Source organism: Triticum aestivum, chromosome 5D, assembly GCF_018294505.1.
Source record: "Triticum aestivum cultivar Chinese Spring chromosome 5D, IWGSC CS RefSeq v2.1, whole genome shotgun sequence".
In the NCBI taxonomy this organism is placed as follows: Eukaryota; Viridiplantae; Streptophyta; class Magnoliopsida; order Poales; family Poaceae; genus Triticum; species Triticum aestivum.
In genome coordinates this window covers 133,283,742-133,308,124 of record NC_057808.1, presented here as the reverse complement: position 1 = coordinate 133,308,124, position 24,383 = coordinate 133,283,742, and the positions used below count along the sequence as shown (strand labels likewise).

The following is a 24,383-nucleotide window of genomic DNA, read 5'->3' as shown; positions in this document are numbered from 1 at the left end:
TTAGTTTCAAGTTTATTCCCAGCTGAACTGCTCCTCTTAATGAGCTGATTGTATGATATTATGTTGGTTTCATTCTGGTAATGGAGTCGGGGAGAAGCTCCCTGTTCATCTAAAAAATATAAATGGTAGAAATAGCTTTTTGTAATCTGAAAAAATAAAAACAACAAGGTAGCAAGTAACAAAAGTGAATAAAATGGTGTCGCGATGCTTGGAAACACGGCCTATGGTTCATACTTTCACTAGTGCCAATTCTCAACATCATTAACATAATAAAACCACATGATAATCCCTCAAAGTGCAACAAAGAATCACTCCAAAGTTTATGTTCTATTGAAGATAGTATGATGAAATTGTGTAGGTGCGCTAAATAGCAAACCACCTCAAAGTTGTCTTTTCAATCTTGATCTACTAAACCACCCAGAAATGTGGCACGGATAGTCCCAAAAATCATACTACGACAACACCATATGTAACTATCGTTCAACCTTTATGTTAAGAGTATCCCAATGTCACAATGGGTATCCGCAAGTTAGTTAATAGACATGCACCATGTAATCTCAAATTCCAAGTATTCATTCCAACATGAAGAAACTTCAAAGAGCAAGACTCAATTCACCAAGAATAGAGGGAGATCAACATCATAAGATCCAACTATACTAATAAAGCTCATGATACATCAAGATTTAATCCATCGAGAACATGAGAGAGAGATCAACACATAGCTAATGAACTACTCACACATCACCATGAGAACGCGGGAGAAGTTATTGTTGTTGGTGATGACATAGATGTCCCCGGTGGCTTTCCGACACCACCGGAGGAGACGAGGAAGGGCCCCCCTCCTTCTTCCTTGGCCCTCCGGGGAGAGAGGGAGCTAGATTTTGGATTAGATTAAAATTAAAATTTCTAAAGTCAAATAATAATCCAAGATAATTACTAAGTTAATTTTAAGTTTCTAACTTAGTTGCAAAATAATTATTCTAATATACATTTTTATTTTAAGATTAAACTAGATTTGGGTTTGCTACTGTTTTAACTATATTCAAAATTTAAATTTTTATTTCAAGATTAAACTAGATTTGGGTTTAAATAATGTTTTAATTATAGCTACTATTTTAACTATATTCAGATTTTAAATTATTTAAAATTTGAACTATAGTAGCTAAGTTGAAACTATATTTCACTAGATTCCTTTTGCCAAAAGAATCAATTTAATTGATTTCTAAAGTGCAAGTTATGCCCATTTTAAGTTCAAATTTGTTTTGTTTGAATTCAAATTTTAGACTACTCAAGTTCCAAATTTTACTTTCCATCATGAAAGTATGTTTCATAAGGATCATTTTTGTAACGCCCACGATGCGGCTATATCTCCCACGTGTCGAGGCACGACTTAGAGGCATAACCGCATAGTGGTTTTGTCGCAAGAAGGGTCATCTTCACACAATCCCATGTAATGAACAAGAATGGGATAAAGAGTTGGCTTACAATCGCCACTTCACACAATACATAAATATCATCATACATCATCCAAAATACAATCATATAGACCGACTACGGTCAAAATCCAGATGAAAATAAGACAACCCCAAATGCTAGATCCCCGATCGTCCCAACTGGGCTCCACTACTGATCATCAGGAAAAGACACATAGTAACGACCACGTTCCTCGTCGAACTCCCACTTGAGATCGACGCCATCATCTGCACTGGCATCGTCGGCACCTGCAACTGTTTTGGTAGAATCTGTGAGTCACGGGGACTCAGCAATCTCACACCCGCGAGATCAAGACTATTTAAGCTTGTAGGAAAGGGTGGTGTAATGAGGTGGAGCTGCGGCGGCAAAAGCATATATGGTGGCTAACTTGCGCAAATGAGAGCGAGAAGAGAAGCTACGGAACGGACGTCATCTAGCAATGACCAAGAAGTGATCCTGAACACCTACTTGCGTCATACATAACTCAGACCGTGTTCACTTCCCGGACTCCGCCGAGAAGAGACCATCACGGCTACACACGCAGTTGATGTATTTTAATTGGGTCAAGTGACAAGTTATCTACAACCGGACATTAACAAATTCCCATCTGCCTCATAACCGCGGGCACGGCTTTCGAAAGATAATACCCTGCAGGGGTGTCCCAACTTAGCCCATCATAAGCTCTCACGGTCAACGAAGGATAAACCTTCTCCCGGAAAGACCCGATCAGTCTCGGAATCCCGGTTTACAAGACATCTCGACAATGGTAAAACAAGACCAGCAAAGCCGCCCGAATGTGCCGACAAATCCCGATAGGAGCTGCACATATCTCGTTCTCAGGGCACACCGGATTGTCCAAGCTTCCGATAGGCCAGCCCAGAGTTGCCCCTGGTGGCCACCGGCGACTGACAGTTTGGACCAATACTCAGAGGAGCACTGGCCCGGGGGTTTAAAATAAAGATGACCCTCGGGCTCGCGAAAACCCGGGGGAAAAGGCTTAGGCGGCAAATGGTAAAACCAAAGTTGGGCCTTGCTGGAGGAGTTTTATTCAAGGCGAACTGTCAAGGGGTCCCATAAATCACCCGACCGTGTAAGGAACGCAAAATCAAGGAACATAATCCCGGCATAACAGTAACTAGGGCGGCAAGAGTGGAACAAAACACCAGGCATAAGGCCGAGCCTTCCACCCTTTACCAAATATATATAGATGCATTAATTAAATAAGAGATATTGTGATATCCCAACATATCCATGTTCCGACATGGAACAACTTCAACTTCACCTGCAACTAGCAACGCTATAAGAGGGGCTGAGCAAAAGCGGTAACGTAGCCAAACAACGGTTTGCTAGGAAAGGATGGTTAGAGCTGACATGGCTAAAATGGGAGACATGATATAGCAAGTGATAGGTAGCGGAGCATGGCAATAGAGCGAACAACTAGCATAGCAAAGATAGAAGTGATTTCGAGGGGTGGTCATCTTGCTTGCAAGGTTCTCAGAGTTGTCGAAAGCTTGATCCTCGTAAGCGTACTCGACAGGTTCCTCGTTCACGAACTCGTCTCCCGGCTCTACCCAAGACAAGAACACAAACAAACGGAACCACAATCAACAACGAGAAATGCGCAAGCAACATGATGCAAAACATGTATGATATGCAAGATATGATATGCGATGCATATGCGTGCTCCGGAAGGAAAATGATGAACATGGCAGTAACTTGGCAAACCAAGCATGCCACTGGAAGATGAGATGATTTCAGTCGAAATCGATATAAAGATCACCGGAATCGGATGCACGGTTTGCAAATGGCAAGCAAAACAAGAATGACACTAATCTGCGATAAACAGCACGATAGCACTTAAAATGCAACAAGAAACAATGCTACAGCACCCCAACATAGCAACAAAGCACATGGCAATAATCTACAGGAGATACTTGACAAAAGATAAACACTGAGCTACGGCTAGTTCACAACATATCAAGCTCAAACAAGCATGGCAAAAGTGCAAAAGATTACAGGTTCACAGACTTTGTGAAAAACTGGACATGGCAGTAAACAGCATCAGGTAGCAATGTTCAGAGCACGAATTCAACATGCTACAGGAACTTAACATAGCAAAACAAGGCATGGAAGTGTTCTACTAAAAGCATATGACAAAAGTCCCTTACTGACCATAAGCCAAAAAGGACCAGAAGATATGATGGCAAGCATGTAAACATAACAAGTTTCGTTATCAGGTTTCAGACTTTGCAGAAAACAGAGCATGGCAGAAATATTAATATGTAGGCCTCTTTGTAAGCTTGATGCACTCACTACAGAGCAATGCATGACAAACCAAGCATACCTACAGCAAGATGGCATGTTTATGAAGCTATCCATGGCAAGAACAATAGCATAGCATGTATTGATCAACTACAATAAGCTTGGCAAAAATGCATGTCATGTTAAGAATCTGCCAGAAATATTTTATAGCAAACGTAGAGCAAGATTGAGTCATGCTATGACACCCCATAATTGCAAAAAATTGCAGGCATGGATCAATTACAACAATATCTACAAAACATCCTTACTAAATATCACCAAAATATGCATGGATCTCTCTGTAGCATCAAGTTTACATGGCAACAAAATTACAGCAGACAAGGACTTAGAGAAATCACTAAGTCCCTGAAATCAGAAATATTACGGAGCCTACTTTGCATGCTTGTGCTAGACACCACAGAGATCACAAAAATACATGGACTACACCACTGGAAAGTTGGCATGGCATACTTCAAAACACATGTAGAGCTCATGCTCAAAAGATGCACAGATTAAATGATACAAAAATGACAAATCTCCAAGTTCTGTCAAGAACCAGAGAATAACAGCAACTAGCCCTCTTCCAACAGAGATTTGGGCATCAAGATAACCTCTAATGAACATGATGCAATTGAATAAAATGAAGAGCATCACGAGACGAACAATTTGACATATTACACGTGCGAATCGGAGCTACATGCACAGAGTTATAGCTATACGAACAAGGGCACTTGCTGAAGATTTCTGAGGACTTAGAGGAATTAGAGGGTCGCGAGAAAAGTCAACGTACAGTGGTTTTCGATCGGATCTGGCCGGCTCCTCGAGCTCGGGCTCGGCGACGGAAGAGACGAGGGGCCGAGTGGCCAGAGGAAGAGGAAGCGCCGGGGGGAGAGGAGCGGCGGCGGCGGCGGCGGGCCGGTGGCCGGTGCGGGCGGCGCCGGCGGCGACCCGCGGGAGACGCCGGGCGGCGGCGGCCAGGGCGCGCGGTGGCGGCCGGCGAACAGGCGGCGGCTCGGGTTGGCGGAGGAGCGCGGGCGCGGTGCGGGCCGGCGGGCCCGCGGCGGTGGGAGGCCGGAGGCGGGCCACGTGGCGTCAGCGGATTCGCCGGGCGGCGCGGCGGACGTTGTCCGGCCGGAGCGGACGCGTCCGGCGCGGCGCGGAGGGAGTTTCTAGGGTTTCGTCTGCGATTTCGTTTTTCGGGGGAGATGGAGTTTTATAGGTAGAGGGAGCTAGGAGACTCCAAATGAGGTGGGCGATCGAACGACCTAGAGCATGGAAGAGAGTTTGGTGGGTTTTGGGCTGGTTTTGGAGGGGTTTTTGCTGGACACTCAAATGGACTTTGCGGATGCCCGGTTAACCGTTGGAGTACCAAACGACCTCCGAATGGAACGAAACTTGACCGGTAGTCTCCGGGTGGTATATTAAGACCACTTGACAAGCCTCGGTCCATTCCGAGAAAGTTTGACACACGCACACGAAAGAAAACAAGAGGGGTGCACCGGAGAAGATAGGAGCGCCGGATTGGAAAACGGACAACGGGGAAAATGCTCGGATGCATGAGACGAACACGTATGCGAATGCAATGCACATGATGACATGATATAAAAATGCATGACATGACAAAATACAAAACGAAAGACAAAACCCGACAACGGAGGGAAAATCATATCACATAGCCGGAAATGGCAAGAGTCGGAGTTACAAACATGGCAAGTTACATGCGGGGTGTTACAATTTTGCAAAAAGGTTCACTCAACTTGGATTTATAGAATAAAAGTTATGAGTGTTTGGATGTTCGGTGGTTTTTTTTTTGCAAAATTACCAATTAATTACATTAAATGGAAAATCAAGTTGATAATCTTGCGGATAAGGTTGATGGCATGACAACGTGCGATTGGTCGATGCCGATTCTGTTTAAGTGTACGCTTGTGCATCGCACGATCTAGATCTAAAGGATAGAACAGATCGGGGCACACGAGGCGGTTAGGTCACCGAGAATCGTCGAAACTTCACCACAAAACATGAATGGGGCGGCGGTGCGCTCGGGTGTGGTCCTCGTTGGCGATTTAGGGGGCTCCAGGGGCGGCGGAGAGCACGTACGGGCACGGTGGTGCATAGTGAGGTCGTTGGTGGCCTCGGCGTGCATTGGGTTGACAGAACGACTGCTACGGAGCTCGCTGGAGTTCAAGTGTACCAGCGGAGCTTCGAGCGTGGATGTGGGCGTCAAAATCTTGTGCATCTAGACGCGAGAGTTGGTCAGAACATGTGCACGGGTACGAGGAATCAAATGGACATGGTGAGGTCGTCAAATACTTAGTGGCTCACCAGAGTCGAGCTCTCGGCGGAGGAGAGCATCGGTTGATGCTGAGGGTGCGATTCTAGGGGGGCTATGAGTGAGCCAAAGATGTCTAGGAGGTGAGCCGACATGCGGTGGATGCAGTGGTGGCAGCGGGTGGTCGAGATGGGGCTTGCGGTGGCCGGAATCGTCGCCAGGGTTTCTAGGTCAGTGCAGCAAAGGTGAGATCGCGGTGGAGCAGCCTGCTAGCGATGTGGATCGAAGGCAGAGGCCTTTTGTAGAATGAGGGGAGGGGGTTAAATAGGACACGGTCGTGCAGTCAATTCACAATGCACGCTCGGTCATGGACGCGTGGGCAACGATTGGAGGTTGACGAAGTTGATCGGTGGGTCCTGCTCGTCAGCGTCAGAGGGAGATGAGAGAGGGGGTTGAGGCATGGGGCTGGCTAGCTGGGATGTGGCCTGGCTCACTGGCTCGACAGGGTTTTATTTATTATTATTCTTCTTTTCTGTTTCCTTTTTCTTTTCTGTTTCTTCTATTATTTCTATTTGATTGTGATTCTGTTTTTTCTTTCAAAAATAAACTTGCCCTAAATTCATTCATGAATATTTATAACATGTTGAACATTTTATTTGGACCTTTTGAGCATATATTTTCCGCACTTTTATTTTAGGCTTTGTTTTAATATTTCTTTGAACATATTTTGTATTTTTCAAAATAGCTTTCTATTGTTTTTCTTGAACTTGATTTTCTTGACCCATCTTCATTTCATTTTGAATATTTTTTTGGGGAAAGTATTTTCTATCTAACCCCTCTAGGGTTTTGTTCAACTCTCTGTTTTCTATTATATTAGGTTTTAACCAAAACATAACCAAGTTTCAACTACTTGCACAGGGCCTTTGACCCACTAGGTTGATCAATCAAAGCAAACAAAATCAATCATCAAGAATATTTCTAGGCAATGTTAGTTGACTAGTAAGCAAACAAGGGATTTTATAGAAAAAAATTAATTCCCAAATACCATATTTGGGAAAAAAACTGTGATGTGACAGACTCGGAACCAACTATATTGAGAAGCTAGGAAGCAACATTGTCGATGCACATGGCTGGCCAAGATCCCAGGAATTGCCTCAGACTCCACCCTGACAGCTGGAGAGGGACCGAAAGCTAAAGGCACATGATGCTAGCGAGGCTTGCAACGAAGTACATGTCCCAGCGGTGATCATTGCGCCCTTTGGAAATGTTGTGAAGTCAGGATGCCATGAAACATCGTTGGCGATGAAGTACAGCGTGCCGAAGCACACAAGATGTCCAGGCCTAAGCCCTCCATTGATTACTGGAGAGGACCCCGCCTGAATCACAGCTCCAGCACGCGCTTTCCTCACGGTGGTCGGTAACAGTCACTGGGATTTCGCGGCAGTACTTCTGATTTGCATTTTTTGTGAAGGCAAGGCGCTCGTGGATGGTATAGGTATGGGACTTCACACGTAAGATGTTTTATCTAGATTCAGAGGGCCTTGTTTTGGGGGTAAAAACCAACTTCTACTGGATGTTTTTCTCTTGTATGAACAATATGGTTATAATTGGGGGGGGGGTCTGATGACTGCCATCTTCGCTTTATATGGGACAATGAGGATGTGTAGTACGATGACTCTTATGAGCCATGATGTAATAACTTAACCATAATGATGGTTTTTACTAATCAAATTACCCCAGCGCCATATTGTTTTCCTAAAAGGCGTCATTGATAACGTCTACAAGATTGACCATGTTTGGTCCAATCGGATGGATGTTACGATACTCATTAGCGGGATGGGCTTTGTGATACCAACACGGCCGAGTGATTCTAGTGACATGGACTCGTGCCGTTTGGACATATTGTGTGTCTTGTGTTGAATCCTGGTCATGGGCCTAATCCAAGGGGTCCCTCGCCATCAAATTTTAGGCCTCCTTCGGTTCATAGGATAGGATTATCATGGGAATAGGAAAAACAGAGTAGTGAGATGAAATGTATCTCAATTCCTACAGGGAAAGACACGCCATTTGATGCATAGGATAGGACTTTTTCATTGAATCTAGGCTAATCTTTTGTCCCTTTGAAACGTGGGAGATTGATTCATATTCTTCATAGGAATAGGAACACATTCCTACAAACCAAAGAGCTTCAAAGGATATTTTTTCCTACAAAATTCCTATCCTCTAGAATTTCCACAAAATTATAATGAACCAAAGGAGGCCTATTTATTCTTAATCGTTTATTATTATAAATTATAGTAGCAATGTGTAGAAAATTATCTAGTATCACATCGCGCCATGCCATAAACCTTTCGCAGGACGAGTATAGATTTAGCGCAGATCTTCGTGTTGGTGATACGTGCGTTTCCGGTGAGGCTGGGTTGACCAGAGAAGCCTTGGATCTCGCGAGGCGTGTCTCTTCTCCATTTACTTGGACACCATTGATCCTCACTCGTTTGACTTATTTGAGCTTGAGCCTTTCTCCAAAGCGATCAAGAAACTTCCCTCCGATAAGGCTCTGGGGCCCGATGGCTTCACCGCGGAATTCCTCCGTGCTTGTTGGCCGATCGGGAAGCATGGCACGTGTGAGGAATTGCACAAGTTATTATCCCTCAACGGCCGAGATTTTTAGAAGTTGAACGAAGCCCTAATCACCCTTCTCCCCAAGAGGACGGACGCCTCGGCGCTTTTCAACTACCATCCCATCAGCCTTATTCACCTAATTATCAAGCTATTTGCCAAAGTTTTTTTTCCCTTCGATGCACGATGGCTTGGAGAGATTGTGTCCACCAATCAAAGTGCCTTCATATCGGGCTCCAGCTTCCACGACAAATTCTTGTTGGTCCAGCTAATGGCGAGGTAGCTACACAACCTCAAGTCTCCTTGGGTTCTTCTCAAGGTGGACATTGCACGTGCCTTCGACTCCGTGTCATGGTCCTTTCTACTTGAGACCTTCGCACACATTGGTTTCGGTCCTCGTTGGTGGAAATGGGTCTCCATCCGCATCTCCACAGCTTCCACGCTTGTTTTGATCAAAGGGGATCCTGGACCGCCGAATTGCCACACCCACGGCTTGCGACAAGGCGAACCCTTTCACCGAAGCTCTTCACCATTTGCATAGATGCCATGAACTCTCTTCTACAATGCGCGGTTTAGGTTGGAGTTCTTAAACACCTCCTACCCAACACGCGCATCCAGCGTATCCCTTTTTGCTGATGACGTGGTGGTATTTTGCCATCTTGACTGATCCGAGCTACTGGCCATCTGACATCTCCAGGACAAATTTGGTTCCACCTCTGGTCTGCCAATGAACTTTGCCAAAATGCTCGGCCACTCCCCTCTAGTGCATGCCTCCCGCCAGTGATGATATTGCTACCACGCTAGATTGCCCGGTGACCCTTTCCTATTCAGTACCTTGGCCTTCCTCTATCCATTTGCAAAGTGGCATATTCTCAACTCCTACGCTGGTAAACGAGCTCTTGAAGAAATTCGCTACATGGAAAGCCTCCTTGCTCTCGTGAGGCGAACGCCTGGCCCAGGTGCGTCATGTGCTATCAGCGACTCTAGTTCACATTCTTCTCGCCATGGTGATTTCTCCTCCTATCCTCAAAAAGGTCATCCGAGTGATCTGGGATTTCCTTTGGCACAACTGGAGGACGCTAGCACTGGCTCTTGCTTGGTTAGTTGGTCCAAAGTGTGTGTTGCCCACTGGATCTTGGTGGGCTGGGAGTGCACGATCTCCATCGCAATCGCATCTAGTTCCGTGTTCGTTGGCTCTGGTTGCAGGCGATTGACTCTTCTCGGCCTTTGTCTCACCTTCCGCCTCCAAGCGACCTCGAGGTTCACCAATTCTTTCGTGCCTCCACCATCTGGAGTCTTGGCCATGGCCGCAGCTACCCCTTTTGGTCGGACCATTGGCTCCATGGAAAATTTCTGTCAGAAATCACAACCTTGACATAAGGTGTCGTCGCCGCCATCGCCGATCTCGGACCTTGCATGAGGTGCTACAAGGCAGAACCTGGACCTCTGACATCCATGGAGCCTTGTCTCCTGCTGCCCTTGTTGAGTACTTCGAGGTTTGGCTCCTCATTCAGACTGTTGCGCTAATCACGAACCCTGACTTGATCAGTTGGAAGTGACGGACGACGGAGTTTAGTCTGCGAGCTCCTGCTACAAGGCTCTTTTCTCGGGCAGCACAATTACCACCAATTGGCGCCTTATTTGGAAGAACCGGGTACCACTTGGAGTTAAATTCTTCCTTTGGCTTGCCAACTAGAGTCATTGCTGGACCACCGATCGACTTGCCCGTCATGGCCTCCCCCATGGCCTGATCTGCATCCTCTGCTCGCAAGAGCCGGAGACGACTGGCCATCTCCTGAGGTTCTCTCTTGGTGCCAGCTCACCACTTGTTCAACAGGTTTTTTGCCTGGTTCTCCTCGACTATGGATACTTCACCAGCCTCCCTTCGTAAGGGCCTTAGGTCGATCGTCATTGTCACTGCGTGGAATATTTGGAAGCATCGAAACGCTGATATCTTCGATGGCCTCACACCTAGCTCGACTAACCTGGTTCGCGTCATCAAGGACTTAGGCCCTGTTTGGTTCATAAGTCCTAGGACTTTTTTTAGTCCCAACTTATAAGTTACCTGTTTGGTTCCTGGGACTTATAAGTCCCTATAAGACCATATTACAACTATAAGTCCCTATAAGACTCTCCTTGAGAGTCTTATTTCATAAGTCTCAAATGCCCACTTTAAGTCCCTATAAATCCCTTCTGTTTGATTTAGATGGGACTTATAGGGATTTTTTCAAGTCCCTAAACCAATAAGTCCCTGGAAACAAACACCCCCTTAGCCTTATCCTGCCAGTATCCTAGCATGCTCACTTCGGGCTGAGCATCCCCTTCTTCCTGCTCATGCCATCCCATTCTACGCTTTCTAGTGTATGTAGTTTGGACATGCAACAATGTAACTCTCTTTTTCCTATCAATGAAATGATACACAATGTTGCGTATTAAACCTTTCGCTGCGATTTACATCATGATCTTCTTTTCCCGAAGGGTCAGTGGACTACCAGCACGCGTGCCTTGCGGTAGTGCGCTAGTGTGTGCTCTACCAAAAGGGGGATCTTTCACATATACACCAGCTTCAGGCCAACACCATATTTTGATTGTAATTGGAAAGGGAACTACGTATTTTGGTGCAGAACACCAAGATCTGAAGTCCTAACCTAGGAGCCGCAATGCTTTAGGATCGATGTCTTCAGTCCAGTTTGTTGAGTCACACCAAGAAAAGTTAAAAAAAGATTCACCGATCGATCTCATGATCCACTCTACATTCTGAAATCTGAAGTAGCTGAGATCGATTTTATCTTCACTGACTTGACTTTCTATCCTAGTACCACGTTGAGCCGTTTCTAGTACTACTGCTCCCCTTGTTGCCGCCGTAGAGGCGAAACAGGTTGAACGCGGAGAAGGATGCGAGGAGCACGGCGGCGAGCCCCGCGACGACGGCGCACGCGATGCCCGCGCCGACCTGCCTACAGAAGGCGCCGTAGAGGCCGCAGATCCCCATCCACTGCAGCTCCGGCTGGCCGAGCTTCCCGAGGAGCGACGACTGCAGCGCCGCCGCCGTCGCGGCCAGCATCGCGTACGCCAGCAGCTGGTCGCCGGAGAAGACCGACCAGGCGAGCGCCCTGCTGCTCATGACCAGCGCGCCGCCTCCCCTCGCCATCGCCACGGCGCAGCGCGCCGCCTGCAGCAGACTGTACCCGACGGCAGCGCCGTTGGCGGCCACCAGGAGCACCAGCGCCTTCATGTCGGTGTACTTGGCCCTCCGCTCGAGGGAGAAGAAGGTCCGGGTCTGGCTGTCGGTGACCACCAGCGCCGCCGCCACCGCGCCGAAGCCGCCGACGAGGCACCGCAGCACCAGCTCCCACACCTTCATCTTCCTCTCCGCCGGACCCGCCATGGCTGCCATGACACCCACGTCTAGAAGTGCGCGTGTGGGAGGCTCGTTGTCGTTGAGACTTGAGACGAGTGCTGGCTCCACGAAGTTCTTCTCCATGGCCATTTTATAGGGGAAGAGTTCCACTGAAAGTGGGAATGTGGGATCCTCGGTGGCGCTAGATTTCCTCCGGCTACTTATTACTGCCATCATTCCTGTAGTGCTTTCGGAGCAGCAAGTGCGTCGTCTTTCAGGTGTGCATGCCTAGACCAACTTTGCCGATATGGGTTCACATACCACCCCAACAAACTCTGGGGACACGTATATAGGTTGCCATTTTTTGATAAACTGGTGGTGGTTTTTAAGCTCACTCAGAAATTAGATGACCAAACTAGTAGTCACAGTGACCACGCGCGCCATTAAGCTTGCGTCACGACTCACGTGTAGCGGTGTAGGCAAAGAAACAGAAACTCCAGGTGTAGGCAAAGAAACAGAAATTCTTAATCGGTTTTCATAGTTTTTTCTAGGGGAATCGGTTTTCATAGTTACAACCAGGCGGAGGCACATGTCAGATAATAACGAGATAAACGAGACACGAGAGCATACATATTTTTACGTGAAAATCTTTACGGAAGAAAATCACGGACGCACGAAGGCACAATCACTATGATGGAGGAGTATTACAAGTGTTAGAATAAATCCGAGGCGCCCCGTCGATCTACCGAGGACCAAGCAATCACACGAGCACGACACCGAGATTTGTTAACGAGGTTCACCATCATGGCTACATCCCCGGGGCCTGACTACGGGCGCTCCTCCCCACGACACCGTCACAATACCGCACCCTGGCCGCCCGGGCGCCGGCACACGCCGCCAGCTCACCCGCGTGCCCGTGCTATTATGTTGGCATATGTTACATCGTGTGTCTACCCCCGCTATATATAAGAAGCTTAGGATACAAGTGTCCTACTTGGACACGACTCCGTATCCTGTCTACACATCGTACGACTTCAAGTGCAACTGTAACCTAACTTGTACAATAATATTCGACACAACTCTAATAAACTCCACCTTGGCGAATATTCTCCACCACCTTGAATTCGTCCGTGCGTCGAACCTCCATGTACATTGGACTTGAGATACGTCATGAGCACCGCTGCTACTCCCAGACTCCATGTGACTTCACCTGCAACTCGCGCCATAGTCTGTCGAAGCCGCACAAACCCTCAGGCCTGCACCACGTATTTCCACACCCCAGAAGTCGGCCACGATCAGCATCACGCTCCTATGTCGTCGTTGCTGAAATCACCACCGTCTTCTGCTTTGACCAACATCCACGTCGATTCATCAGACTGTCCAGTCCGACCCAGTCGAACTTATCCGACTGCATCATGCTCCACCCTGCGTCGTGTCCGCCTCGCACAACTACGCATTGCCTTGACGCCCTGTGTTTGCATGATCCTATTACGACACGTTCCAGACTCCTCCGAGCCTTATACGCACATCACTAATCTGCCAACCTTAGGGTAAAATCCCGTGCGCAATTTGCAACACTTCCAAAAGAAAAACTGGATTTCCTGGTAGTCTCCATGGGTACACCAAGCATATCACCATAAACTCTCAACACTCCTTTTCTTTAATCATGTTGCATCCCAAAGCCACGTACATACGTTACTGCAGGTTCCTTTTTTCAAACAAATCTCAGGCAGCCCCTGTATTGCACAGCACGCACACGTACACCTCCGGACCAGTAGCACTTCTCCATGCGAAAGTGCTAATGTGATCACGCGCTGCAGTGCTCTCGTTATCTAGACCAGACGCATCTCTCGTGATGGGCGGGGGTGGTCGGCTAATTCCAGCTGGAATTTCCAGTGCAGAATTGTTATTATGGCTCATGGCCCAGCAGTTATAAGCAACTAGTAGAGTGCCCGTGCGTTGCCACGGGCTCTTGAAAAAGTTTGCAGGAGTTACATGTTAAATTCCACACGTACAAACAATATAACAGAAACATAATTATTTAATAACTGAAGTCCATTTTTACAATGTAAATTGATAATATAAGAAAAATTAACGACATGTCCATACAAAAACTAAGCGATGTTCCAACTAAACATCTATTACAAAACTATTAATATCTAGATGATGCGCTTAAGACATTCTTTTACAATATCCGGTAAGTTTCCTTTAGCTTCATTCCCACGATGTTTTAGCAAGTATAACAAAAACTGATTCCTCAATTCATACCCATCCTGCATAAACGCATACATGTAGTTAGTATGAAAATTTCACGCTGAAGGTCTTAAAACATGTAACGGACAATACTCACCGCGCAAATCGGCTTGACCAAATCTTCACCGTTCCACCAGAGCATAAAATGAAAAACAAAATAGCCAGACAAATTCCTGTAAAACTTTAAATTAACAATGTAAAGAATATAGTAATAACAAAAGTAAATGTTTTTGTTATGAATTCATTACCTATCTATACTCGTTGGAACACCTGACGGAAATAAACGTTGCCATTTAGATATATCATAATTCCAACCAGGCAGCTTTATTTCGAGTGCTTCTTTGAAATCCCTTGCAAAACTTTTTAATTTCAGTGCATGCCTTAATTTTTTCTCCTCTAACGATTGTGATGTTTGAATAGGATCCATAATATATAGACGACGTGCCTCTTTGTCGATGACGTACAAGATGTATCGGCCGATGGATGCATAAGGAAGATAAATCTACAAGTGGAGGTATTAGAAACAACAATAAACCATGATAACAATGGACAAAATACTTTACTTACCTTGTTGCACGATGAGATGTCGTTGTCCATCTCAGGCCAGCTATCAAATAATGTTGCCAACCTCTGGATAGTTTCCTTCTCGCAAAACTTCTGACCTCGTGTTGACTCTAGCATCATGAACTAAGTAAAAAAAACAAATATTTTTTCAACATGTTGATAGTAATGACACATAGAATTAAGAGTTAAGATGATTTACACAAAATCGTAGATCCATGTAGTGCACAGGAGGGTCTGTGAACAATACTCCCTCGTCACATGCCAGCATACGCACGGCTGTGTTGAAGCAGTCATTGTCCATGGTCTGCTCCATGTTAAGTATGCACTGAAGTTTCTTAAGACTTAAGCCCATTGGATCGGGTGTCGAGCTCCGGACCCATACCTTCCTATAAATTGGATGATAAGAAGAATACTATTATAAATCCGCACATTAAATATTGATACATGATACTTACTCCAAACACCCGGCATCATCGATAGACATGATGTAGTTGCAGAGGCCGGCAAGTAATTCACGTTGGTCCGTGGGTATTGTAGTGATTGGGGCAGGACGTTTGTCTTTGACTACGTCAGATGGATTCTCCAGGATCTCGATATCAGAATTAGCTAAAGTTTCTTCATCGTCAGGTTGATGGTATATGGGATCTCCTTTTAGCTTATTCAGCTCTGAATCGAGCAAAATGACAGCTAATTTTTTTCGAAAATGTTTCATATCCTCCTACAAAATATATATAAAATCAATTTATATAATATTTTGAGATAAATTAACGAGATAATGTATAAAAATGGAATACCTGGGTGAACGTGTCTGACAGTCCATGTGATGTCCAGTATTCCATATAATTTAGCATAAACAGTCCACATGATACGCTATAATATTATAAAATAATCCTTTACAATACCACACAGATAAATCAAATAAACAAACCATTGTAACAAGTGCTTACCCATCGGTTTGCATTGCCTCATGAAACTGCTCTACAACCGTCCATTTTGTAACATTCAGATCGGGCCACTTATGACCTCTGATAAACTCCGGACTGTGCTCTACAAGTTTTATACGCTTCTCGAGTCCTAGTAACTATTTTATATATGAGAAATATTAGGGAACAAGGCAAACAAAATATATGTTAAGATGAGTAAAAAAATATAGTTACCGTAGTAGCAAGGTCATTGCGTTTGACACGAGAACCAAGTGAGTCCAATACTTGAATCTCACGTTTTTTGGCATTGGCGACTGCTAGATACCAATGGTAGCCCGGCATGTTAATCGGAATGAATAACTGGTGTAAATATCATACAAGTCACGATCGCAATTAGATATAAATATTAATAAATCTTTATAATTATGAATTAAATAAAAACAATCCATAATTATATGCATGGATAACGAGACAACTAACCATATCTTGCTGTAGATAAGTATTGACATGATGCACGATGCGGTGATATTTTGATGGGTCTATGTCTCTTTCCCCGTCTTCTTTTATCTGGCCAGATACAAACATGCTAATAATGTGTACCCTTTCATCCGCCCTGTCTTGTAGATGCTTGTGAGCAAGCATGCAATATATGTAAGCATTTATCACCTGTAAACAACATTTAGATTATATTTATATTTTATGATATTATATATTGTTCATATTATTAATTACAAAGTTTGTGCAATTGGTCTTACACCGTCATGTAAGAACATATCATTTTTTATAAGGCATCTCAAATCGTCGGTTGCTAACAAGGCATCTCCAATGTCCATGAACTGGGTATTCTTGGGGGCAGACTTGATTGATTCGATGACTGTAATATCTCTAGGGGTACAAACATAGTCTGTCAAATTCATAAAAAAGTGAGCCAACTTAGTAAACAAAATGAGGAAAATAAGTTGAATACAAAAGGCAATATCACAAAAATAAATATTGATAATAATATTAAAAATTACCTTGTGGGATAACATGTAAATTAGCATCCTTTTTTGGTTTGTTATGAGATATAACCTCTTCGACGTTATTATGTTGTGAATTTCCGGCCCCTTCCAGCGACATTGCATCTGAACCCTCAATGGATTCTTTCTGTGCATCTCCAAAGTCCATATCCATGTCTCGTATATTCTGAAAAAACAAAAATATAAATAGACCTTTCATATTATCATATATAATATACATACAGAGTAAGGTTAGCTATATGCACCTCTTCTCGTGGTGTTTCAGTGCGGTCTGTCATCGTTACATCAGTGCGTATGTCGGAACCCATCACTTTATATATATGCTAAAATATAAATAGTATTTTTTGCTGCATCATATAACGTGAAACTAACACAACTATTTTATCTGTGATAAAAAATGCTTTTGATTATATTAGAAAAATATGCAGCTTAAATCATTTTACTAATACAACAATTCGGGGAAACAACAAACTATAATGTTCATATATAAGTAAGTAGTCATCTGAAATTGCTTAAATGATTTTAAATTAATTATATATGCTATTGAAATTTGACAAACAAAAATAAACATGCTAACTAACCAACATCAACCAAGTATATGTGTTTTTATTTTTATTTTTTGTGATACCCTTAGTATATGTAATAAGCATAACCGCAGCCCGGCCAGGTTAACATGCGCTAAGCAAAACACAGGAGCCTTCGCTGAAGGCAGGGGCGACCGGGCCGGCCCATTTGGATGTAACGAACTCCAGCAGTGTAGAAAAATGGCCAAAAACTAACAACATGTCTTAAAGAAACCTAGTGATAGTCTTGCGGAGCGACCTATTAAGAATCGAACTTATTTTGAAAAAACTCAAAAAATACATAGTGATATAAGTTATGTAATATAACCTGAGCAATTTTTTAATACAGATTTCAAATTTGTGTAATATACACTTAACAAATTTAAAAAACACAGTTTTGTAATGGATGATGAACTTTTGTAAAAAGCCATGAACATTTCCTTAATATACCGTTGAACACTTTTGTAACATGCATTGAACTTTGAATAGTATAATAAAAATGAAATAATATAAATAAAGACCTTGCTACTGGGCCGGCCCAAACGGGGCAGCAGCGAAACATGTCTGGGCCGGCCCAAACGGGGCTGTTGCGCGGCCCGCCACGACGGCCCACCTGGCACGCGGGCCTCTCGGGCGGCAGGAGCACTGAAGCGACGCGGCGTCGCCCTTTCCCCTCCCCGCGCCGCATTCTACCTACCTTATCCTCTCATCTCACTCGCTCTCTCCTCTCCTTTCATCTCACTCACTCAAACCCTCTCGCCCTTTCCCCTCCCCCCGCCGAATCGCCGCCCGCGTCGACGAGCAGGCAGCCTCACTCTTATGCCCGCCTGCCACCGCATCGGTCTCCTGCATCCACTGACCTTGGGGCTGCCTGCTGTGTGCTGCGCGACCGAGCGGGACGGACGGGGCGCGCTTCCTGGAGCACATGCGGGTGATCGATCCGGTCCCGTTCCGGTCGGATCCGTGGCGGCGCTCCTCTCCGGCAATGTCGAAGGTGGATCCGCAGTGACGCGCCCCGATCTGCAACGCCACAGCTCCGGTACGTCACTCCCCATGCCTCACAAATCCATTCAACGCGGGCTGCTCAGATCCGCCCCCTCCTCGTCTTCTTCGAATCTTTGCGTCACTGAACTCCTTCTCTGTTCTTTCTGTGCCGCGGCGCCGTGACCAAACCTCACATCCACGGCGAGGACGACGACTTCTTCCCGACGCCGCCGCCCTCGGCAAGGAGGAATGACATGTACAAGCACTCGGTACTGCGTGCGCCGACCGACGCGACGCGGGCACACAGCCACCTAAACCAACGGCGCGTCTGACCACCCGTCCACATCCCCACCGCTCCAGCCAGACGGCCACAGGACATCGCTCCGTGCCCGCCTCATGATGCTGCACCAGGCCAAGATACAGGAACGCCCCGCGCCGGTGACCTCGGCATCAACTCCCTCTCAGCAACCGCTAGCTTGCACGGATCCCGCTTATCTGATGGTAAGCAACTGAATCCTTAAGCTGTGGCAGCATCTTTGCATCCTTAGCTCTCTTTTTTAGGGTTTTTGCAGTAGGAGTAGTTGCTAGAACTTTGAGCAATTTTTTTTCCAGATGTTGCACTGAATATCAAACTTTTGGATCTTCTTTACAGTAGATGCACGGCTAATTTCTGAATTTTGTTTGCAGTAGGGGTAGTTCTATCTAAAAACCGATAGTTTGTAAACCTCGATGATAATAGGATAGACCTAAACCTCGATGATCATTTGATGATACCCGTGCCTAGGTTTGGAATGTTTGTAAATTAGCTAGTCATGTTTTATTATCCCGATGAATCAGTCTCGCATAAATTCTAGTTAAGTGAATGCTGCCATTCTTTTATGTGTGCAATTTAGCTGTTTCCTAGGAGCAAGTATTTATGTCAAAGTTACATTCTTTCTGTCAAATTGGCAACTTTAGATAGCAAATGTTATAAAATTTTATAGTTGATGCGTTCTATTCTTAGTTTAAGCTATCTTTTTAATGCCATCTCTTAATTTTTATGTGATTTATTTTACCCTAAAGTTTATAACATCTGACCGCCGTCGTGGCCCGCCTCCCGCTGCAGTAGCTGGCAACATCGACCGTCTCAGCATCTGCTACCTCTTCAGGTGATGGTAAGCCACTCCAAACCTTTTTTTTGTTGCGTGAATAAAGGTCTGTTTTGTTGACTACCAAAGCCAGCCTTACCAATATATTGGTCACGCCCATGAGTGTTGGCACTTGTTTGGATTGAAACCAATTTTGGACCATGAGTAAGATGAACCCACCAACGACGTTTTTTTTTGCGGTCATACATGAGTAAGATGACTTCCTCTCTAAAAGCTTCTTTTTAATCTCTTGGACCAAGAAAACAAAACTTGATCTATCTTGCTTTTCACTTGTCAACATACAAATGGCCTCCTCACAATCAGTTTCAACTTGAAGAGGCAGATTGCTCAATTGCATAGATAGTGTGATTCCTTCCGACAGTGCACAAAGTTCAGTTTCTAATGCATCCGTGCATGTTAGTAGGTGACGGCATGCAGCGAGCACTATATATCATTTGTTTTATTACCCTGCTTGCTTGATTGATTTCCCCTCCTAATATTTAAATACATAGTTTGTTTTATTTGTTCCGGCAAGCCAACAAACAGGGAGTGCTGGCAACAGAACTCTAAATCCATCGATCAACTGAAAAACATCAATGTGAAACAAGCAGTGGCAGGTCTATCTGCTTTCTTTACTCACTCAATTATTCGTGCAGCAGGAGTAGTAGTTAGGAATTTTCTGAATTAGTACATGGACTGAATTTCAAAGAAATGGTACTTTAGGAGTACATGGAGTTGATGCACTGTTGTATTGTTTACAGTAGATATGGTAAAGTTTATTGAATTTTGTATGCGGTTTAAATGGTTGCAGTTATGAACTGCTATGAGGTGTGCTCAGTTTGATATTCTTAGCACAGTGGTTGGCACTGGATGTTTGGTTGTTTATCTGTAGATGGAACTATTGTGGGAACTGGATCATGTTTTTAGTTTCTGACCTAAGTGACTACTACTTTAATTAAGGTAGTTATGGATAATTAGTTCACACAGAGTAAATTGGGTTGATCCAGTGTTTACCAGGGATATTTGTATATATGTTGGCATATGATCCAGTGCATAAATTGATTGATCGATTGCTTAGCACAATGCTGGTTAGACTAAATAATTACTTGATGGAATTATTTGCATCTGACGTGTTGCACACATACATAAGGCAGAACAAGCATACTTGTAAACTACTATTAAGGACAAATTTAATGGGTTAATTATTTCTTGTGGTGGAAGTTGGATGAGGGGCCCATTGTGAATAATTTGAGACCATTCCATCGAAGCATTTTCTCATTATGCAGTTTTTATTACATGAAAGGACTTAATATTATGACTGTCATGACATATTTTTTTCAGAAGTGTTTGTTTATTTGTTTATTTTCTGGCATGTTCAGAATTGCATGCTTGCTTTTATTGCCATAAAATGTGCTGCTGTAAATCATGTGTTCAGAGTTGCATGCATACTTTTGTACTTTCTGACATGTTGTATGGAACAGATAAATAAGCTAGGGACACTGTACATTTTATATATATATTTGTAATTTGGGAATAAGTTCAAAATCTTACTAAAATTATTTCCTAATTTTACAACTTATGCAGAGAGCAAGCGATTAATTGTTATTTATCCCGTCTTTCGTAATCGCTAATTCACTGGATTCTTAATGTGCAGACTGATGCAGAAGCAAAGCATTTCAAGAAAAATTTCCTCCAATTGAGGGAAAGAAGGGGCCTACACCACTGACAGCCATTGCCATGCACAAACGGTGAGCTCAGTGCACGGTTTTCACTTTCCTAGGAGTGCTTGTAGCATCTGCAAATAGTGCTAGCTCAAAATAAGCACGTGCATCGTATTACTTGCTCTATCTTGCACAAAATAAGCACGTTCATATATTTGCTCATAGTTGGTATTGGAGTATTACATATCCATTGTGAATAGTTTTAGACTATTCCATCGAAGCATTCTGTCCTCATGCAATTTTAATTACATGAAATGACATAATATTATGACTTAGACGATATATATCTTCAGATTTTTTTTTTGATAAAATAGAGCTTGCCTCTCCGATTTCATATAAAGAAATCATCCGTTCACAGACATTTCTTCAGAAGATGATTATATTTGTTTGTTTTCTGGCATGTTGAAACACTTAAAAAGTTATTAGTTTGTTTGAAAGAACTGTTTGTATTCAGTTGCAGCCCACCTAATAGGACTGCTTGATTAGATCTACAATCAATTGTATTGGCTCTGAGCTTTTTATAAGCTGGCACTATCTCCACTGGTGTTCTTCATTTGGAATTTGATGGTATGCCTGACCAAACATGATCCTAATCTAATTATTTTACAAAAGAGAAAGATCCAGAAATTTGATGGTATGCTTTTTTTTTAAACTACTATTAAGGACAAATTTAATGTATTAATTATATCTAGTGGTGGAAGTTGGATGAGGGGCCCATTATGAATAATTTTAGAGTATTCCATCGAAGCATTTTCACCTTATGCAGTTTTTATTACATAGAAGGACTTAATATTATGACTGTCATGATATTAAGTTTTTCAGAAGTGTTTGTTTATTTGTTTGTTTTCTGACATGTTCACAATTGCATGCATGCTTTTATTGCTATACAATGTGCTTTAGAAAATCATGTGTTCATAATTGCATGCATAATTTTGTAGGTGAACATACAGAAAATGCAAGATAAAACATACTTTTGATTGCATACCTCAACCAAACATGATCCTAATATAACAACTATTACACTTTTAGAGAAGATAAAGATCCAGAATTGTTCATACCTAGAGGAACTCGCCTTCTTGATGCTGTTGTGATTTTCCTCCAGGTATGCTGTTGTGATGGCCGAAGGAAGAGCAAGGAGGGGGAGGAGGGATGGCAGAGGAGGTTAACATCTATAGGTAGGCCATGCGGAGAATAACTGGGTAGCAGATCATGGCTGAATATAGTTGAACCATATATACCATTGTTTTCTACCATATATACCATTGTTGATGGTGCAGATATATTTCCTTTTCCCATCAAATGCACACCTGTTAATAAATTAGAAAAGATGTAAAAAATCAGAACTTACTAAAGAATTAAATTATTGTATCTGTTCTTTATCCCAGTATCAGATAATATATTCCAATTCCATTATTTCAGCCCACTTATTTTGTGAATACAACAGAAAAGGAAATAAAAGAAACTTCCTTTTCCTACTCCCCGTGGTCGTCTGTATGTACAAGCATTATCTCTTTATTAGGAAAATCGTATCTCTAGATTTAATACAATCTTATTTCTCTATCCCAGACAAATGAAATATTTAATTTACTAACTCATATTAATGTATACACCGAAGGATTGCAACGGAGTACGTCTGCTAATAAATCAGAGAAGATGTAAAAGATCCAAACTTGCTTAAAACAATTTTGTTTCTTTACTATTTCTTTAAGTTACTGAATAGTTTTTATGAGGTATAAAATTTTCGCATATAAAAATACAATAGTTACAATATGCGGTTTGTCTATTAAAATATTAAAGTGGTAACGGTGAAATTATAATAATTTTTTTGTTCACTTATTTTCTCACTGAAAAATAATGCTTTGGCCTTTTATGTCACTTGTTTGGTTGACTGTATATTAACTCATTGTATTTATCTTTTGATCTGTTGATTTGGCAGTTTTTATTATGAAGCTAAGCTTCTAGACACACATCTGATCTGGTAGTTATTTGTATGAGTTGACAAGACATTCGATATGAAGCTATTAGAATACACCCCGTTCGACTGGTATGACATATTTTCTTCTGTCTCGAACTCGTCGTGCTCCTGGTAACATGGGATTTCCTTGCTACTAATGTATCGTATTGCATATGTCTGTTTTCAGTGTAAATGTGTTCTTTGATCAACCAAACCTTGGTGAATGTACAATCAGGGGGAGCCTTGATGCCTTCTCATGTAAGAGTAATATCCACAAAATTTTGATAACTTGAGTCCATTACATCATGACAATAGGGTCAAGCTCCACTTTAATTTGCAGGCAAAGCATGCAGGAAATGATTGTTGGCTTTCAATAAGCTTTGAATATGAGGTACATACTTTCCATCAGCCTATGATTTACGACAACTGCTTTTCTTTTAGCGCTGATGTTGATAAGTAGGCATTGACGTGTTAGTTATATATAGTTCGTATTACCAAATATGTACTTCATGACTTGTTCTCATTGACGTGATATTTCGAGTTCTAGTTAACATATCTTGGATACAGTTATACGAAACGAGGAATTATAGGGTGCGTCGCAAAACAAATGTTTAATATATCCAAAACAAACTATGTTGAATAGTGTTTTCTTCAAATGCATTAACACTTCCCGTAAGTTTGTGCCAGCTGTAATATTTTCTTACATTTCCTTGTTCAAACAGGAAAGAGAAATTCAAAAAATAAACATGAATTAGGGAAATAAAATAAAAAGAAACCTATCGAGATCAGCTTACAACTCTTTCTTGCTTTTCATGTGTAATACCTATTGAGATGCATATGCCTATTTTTTGGTCCTCTGAATCAGTCATTAGTGCCTCCTTTATTTTATTGTTATTTAACGTCATAGGTAGGTATATATGGCTATTCTGTTTAGAGAAAGTTCATACATACAACACATTTTTTTCAATTATATTATATTTGAACAAGATGTGACTCCATTAGAGTAGCTTTATAGTATTTTTCTTCCTACCCCCCCCTCAAATCAGAAAATGTTGGTAACGTATACTGTTTGTCGGAAAATGCTGGCACCGTCTAGTACTTTATGTAGTCAATAAGAAAACACTTTGGCGGGGACTTATTTTGGTTACTCTATTCAGGAACACATACAATATAATCAGCTGGTTATCAGAAACATCATGAGCATGACAGAGAAATGTGGATCATGTGCGAACTTGAAGATCAAAGGCAATTGAAGGTACGTGCCTTATAT

At 43.0% G+C, this 24,383-nt stretch overlaps 1 protein-coding gene across 1 annotated transcript; it reads right to left on the bottom strand.

The window, feature by feature from the left end:
• Window positions 1-11,070: 11,070 nt before the first annotated feature.
• On the bottom strand, window positions 11,071-12,184 carry LOC123124486 (CASP-like protein 2B1). Its single transcript, XM_044545096.1, has one exon. The coding sequence runs from the start codon at window positions 12,153-12,155 to the stop codon at window positions 11,478-11,480; it is 678 nt and encodes a 225-aa protein (XP_044401031.1). The 5' UTR covers window positions 12,156-12,184; the 3' UTR covers window positions 11,071-11,477.
• Between the last annotated feature and the right edge of the window lie 12,199 nt (window positions 12,185-24,383).

What these genes read in the sequence shown, in the direction of transcription:
- LOC123124486 (XM_044545096.1), bottom strand. Translation starts at nt 12,155, where the DNA reads ATGGCCATGGAGAAGAACTTCGTGGAGCCAGCACTCGTCTCAAGTCTC.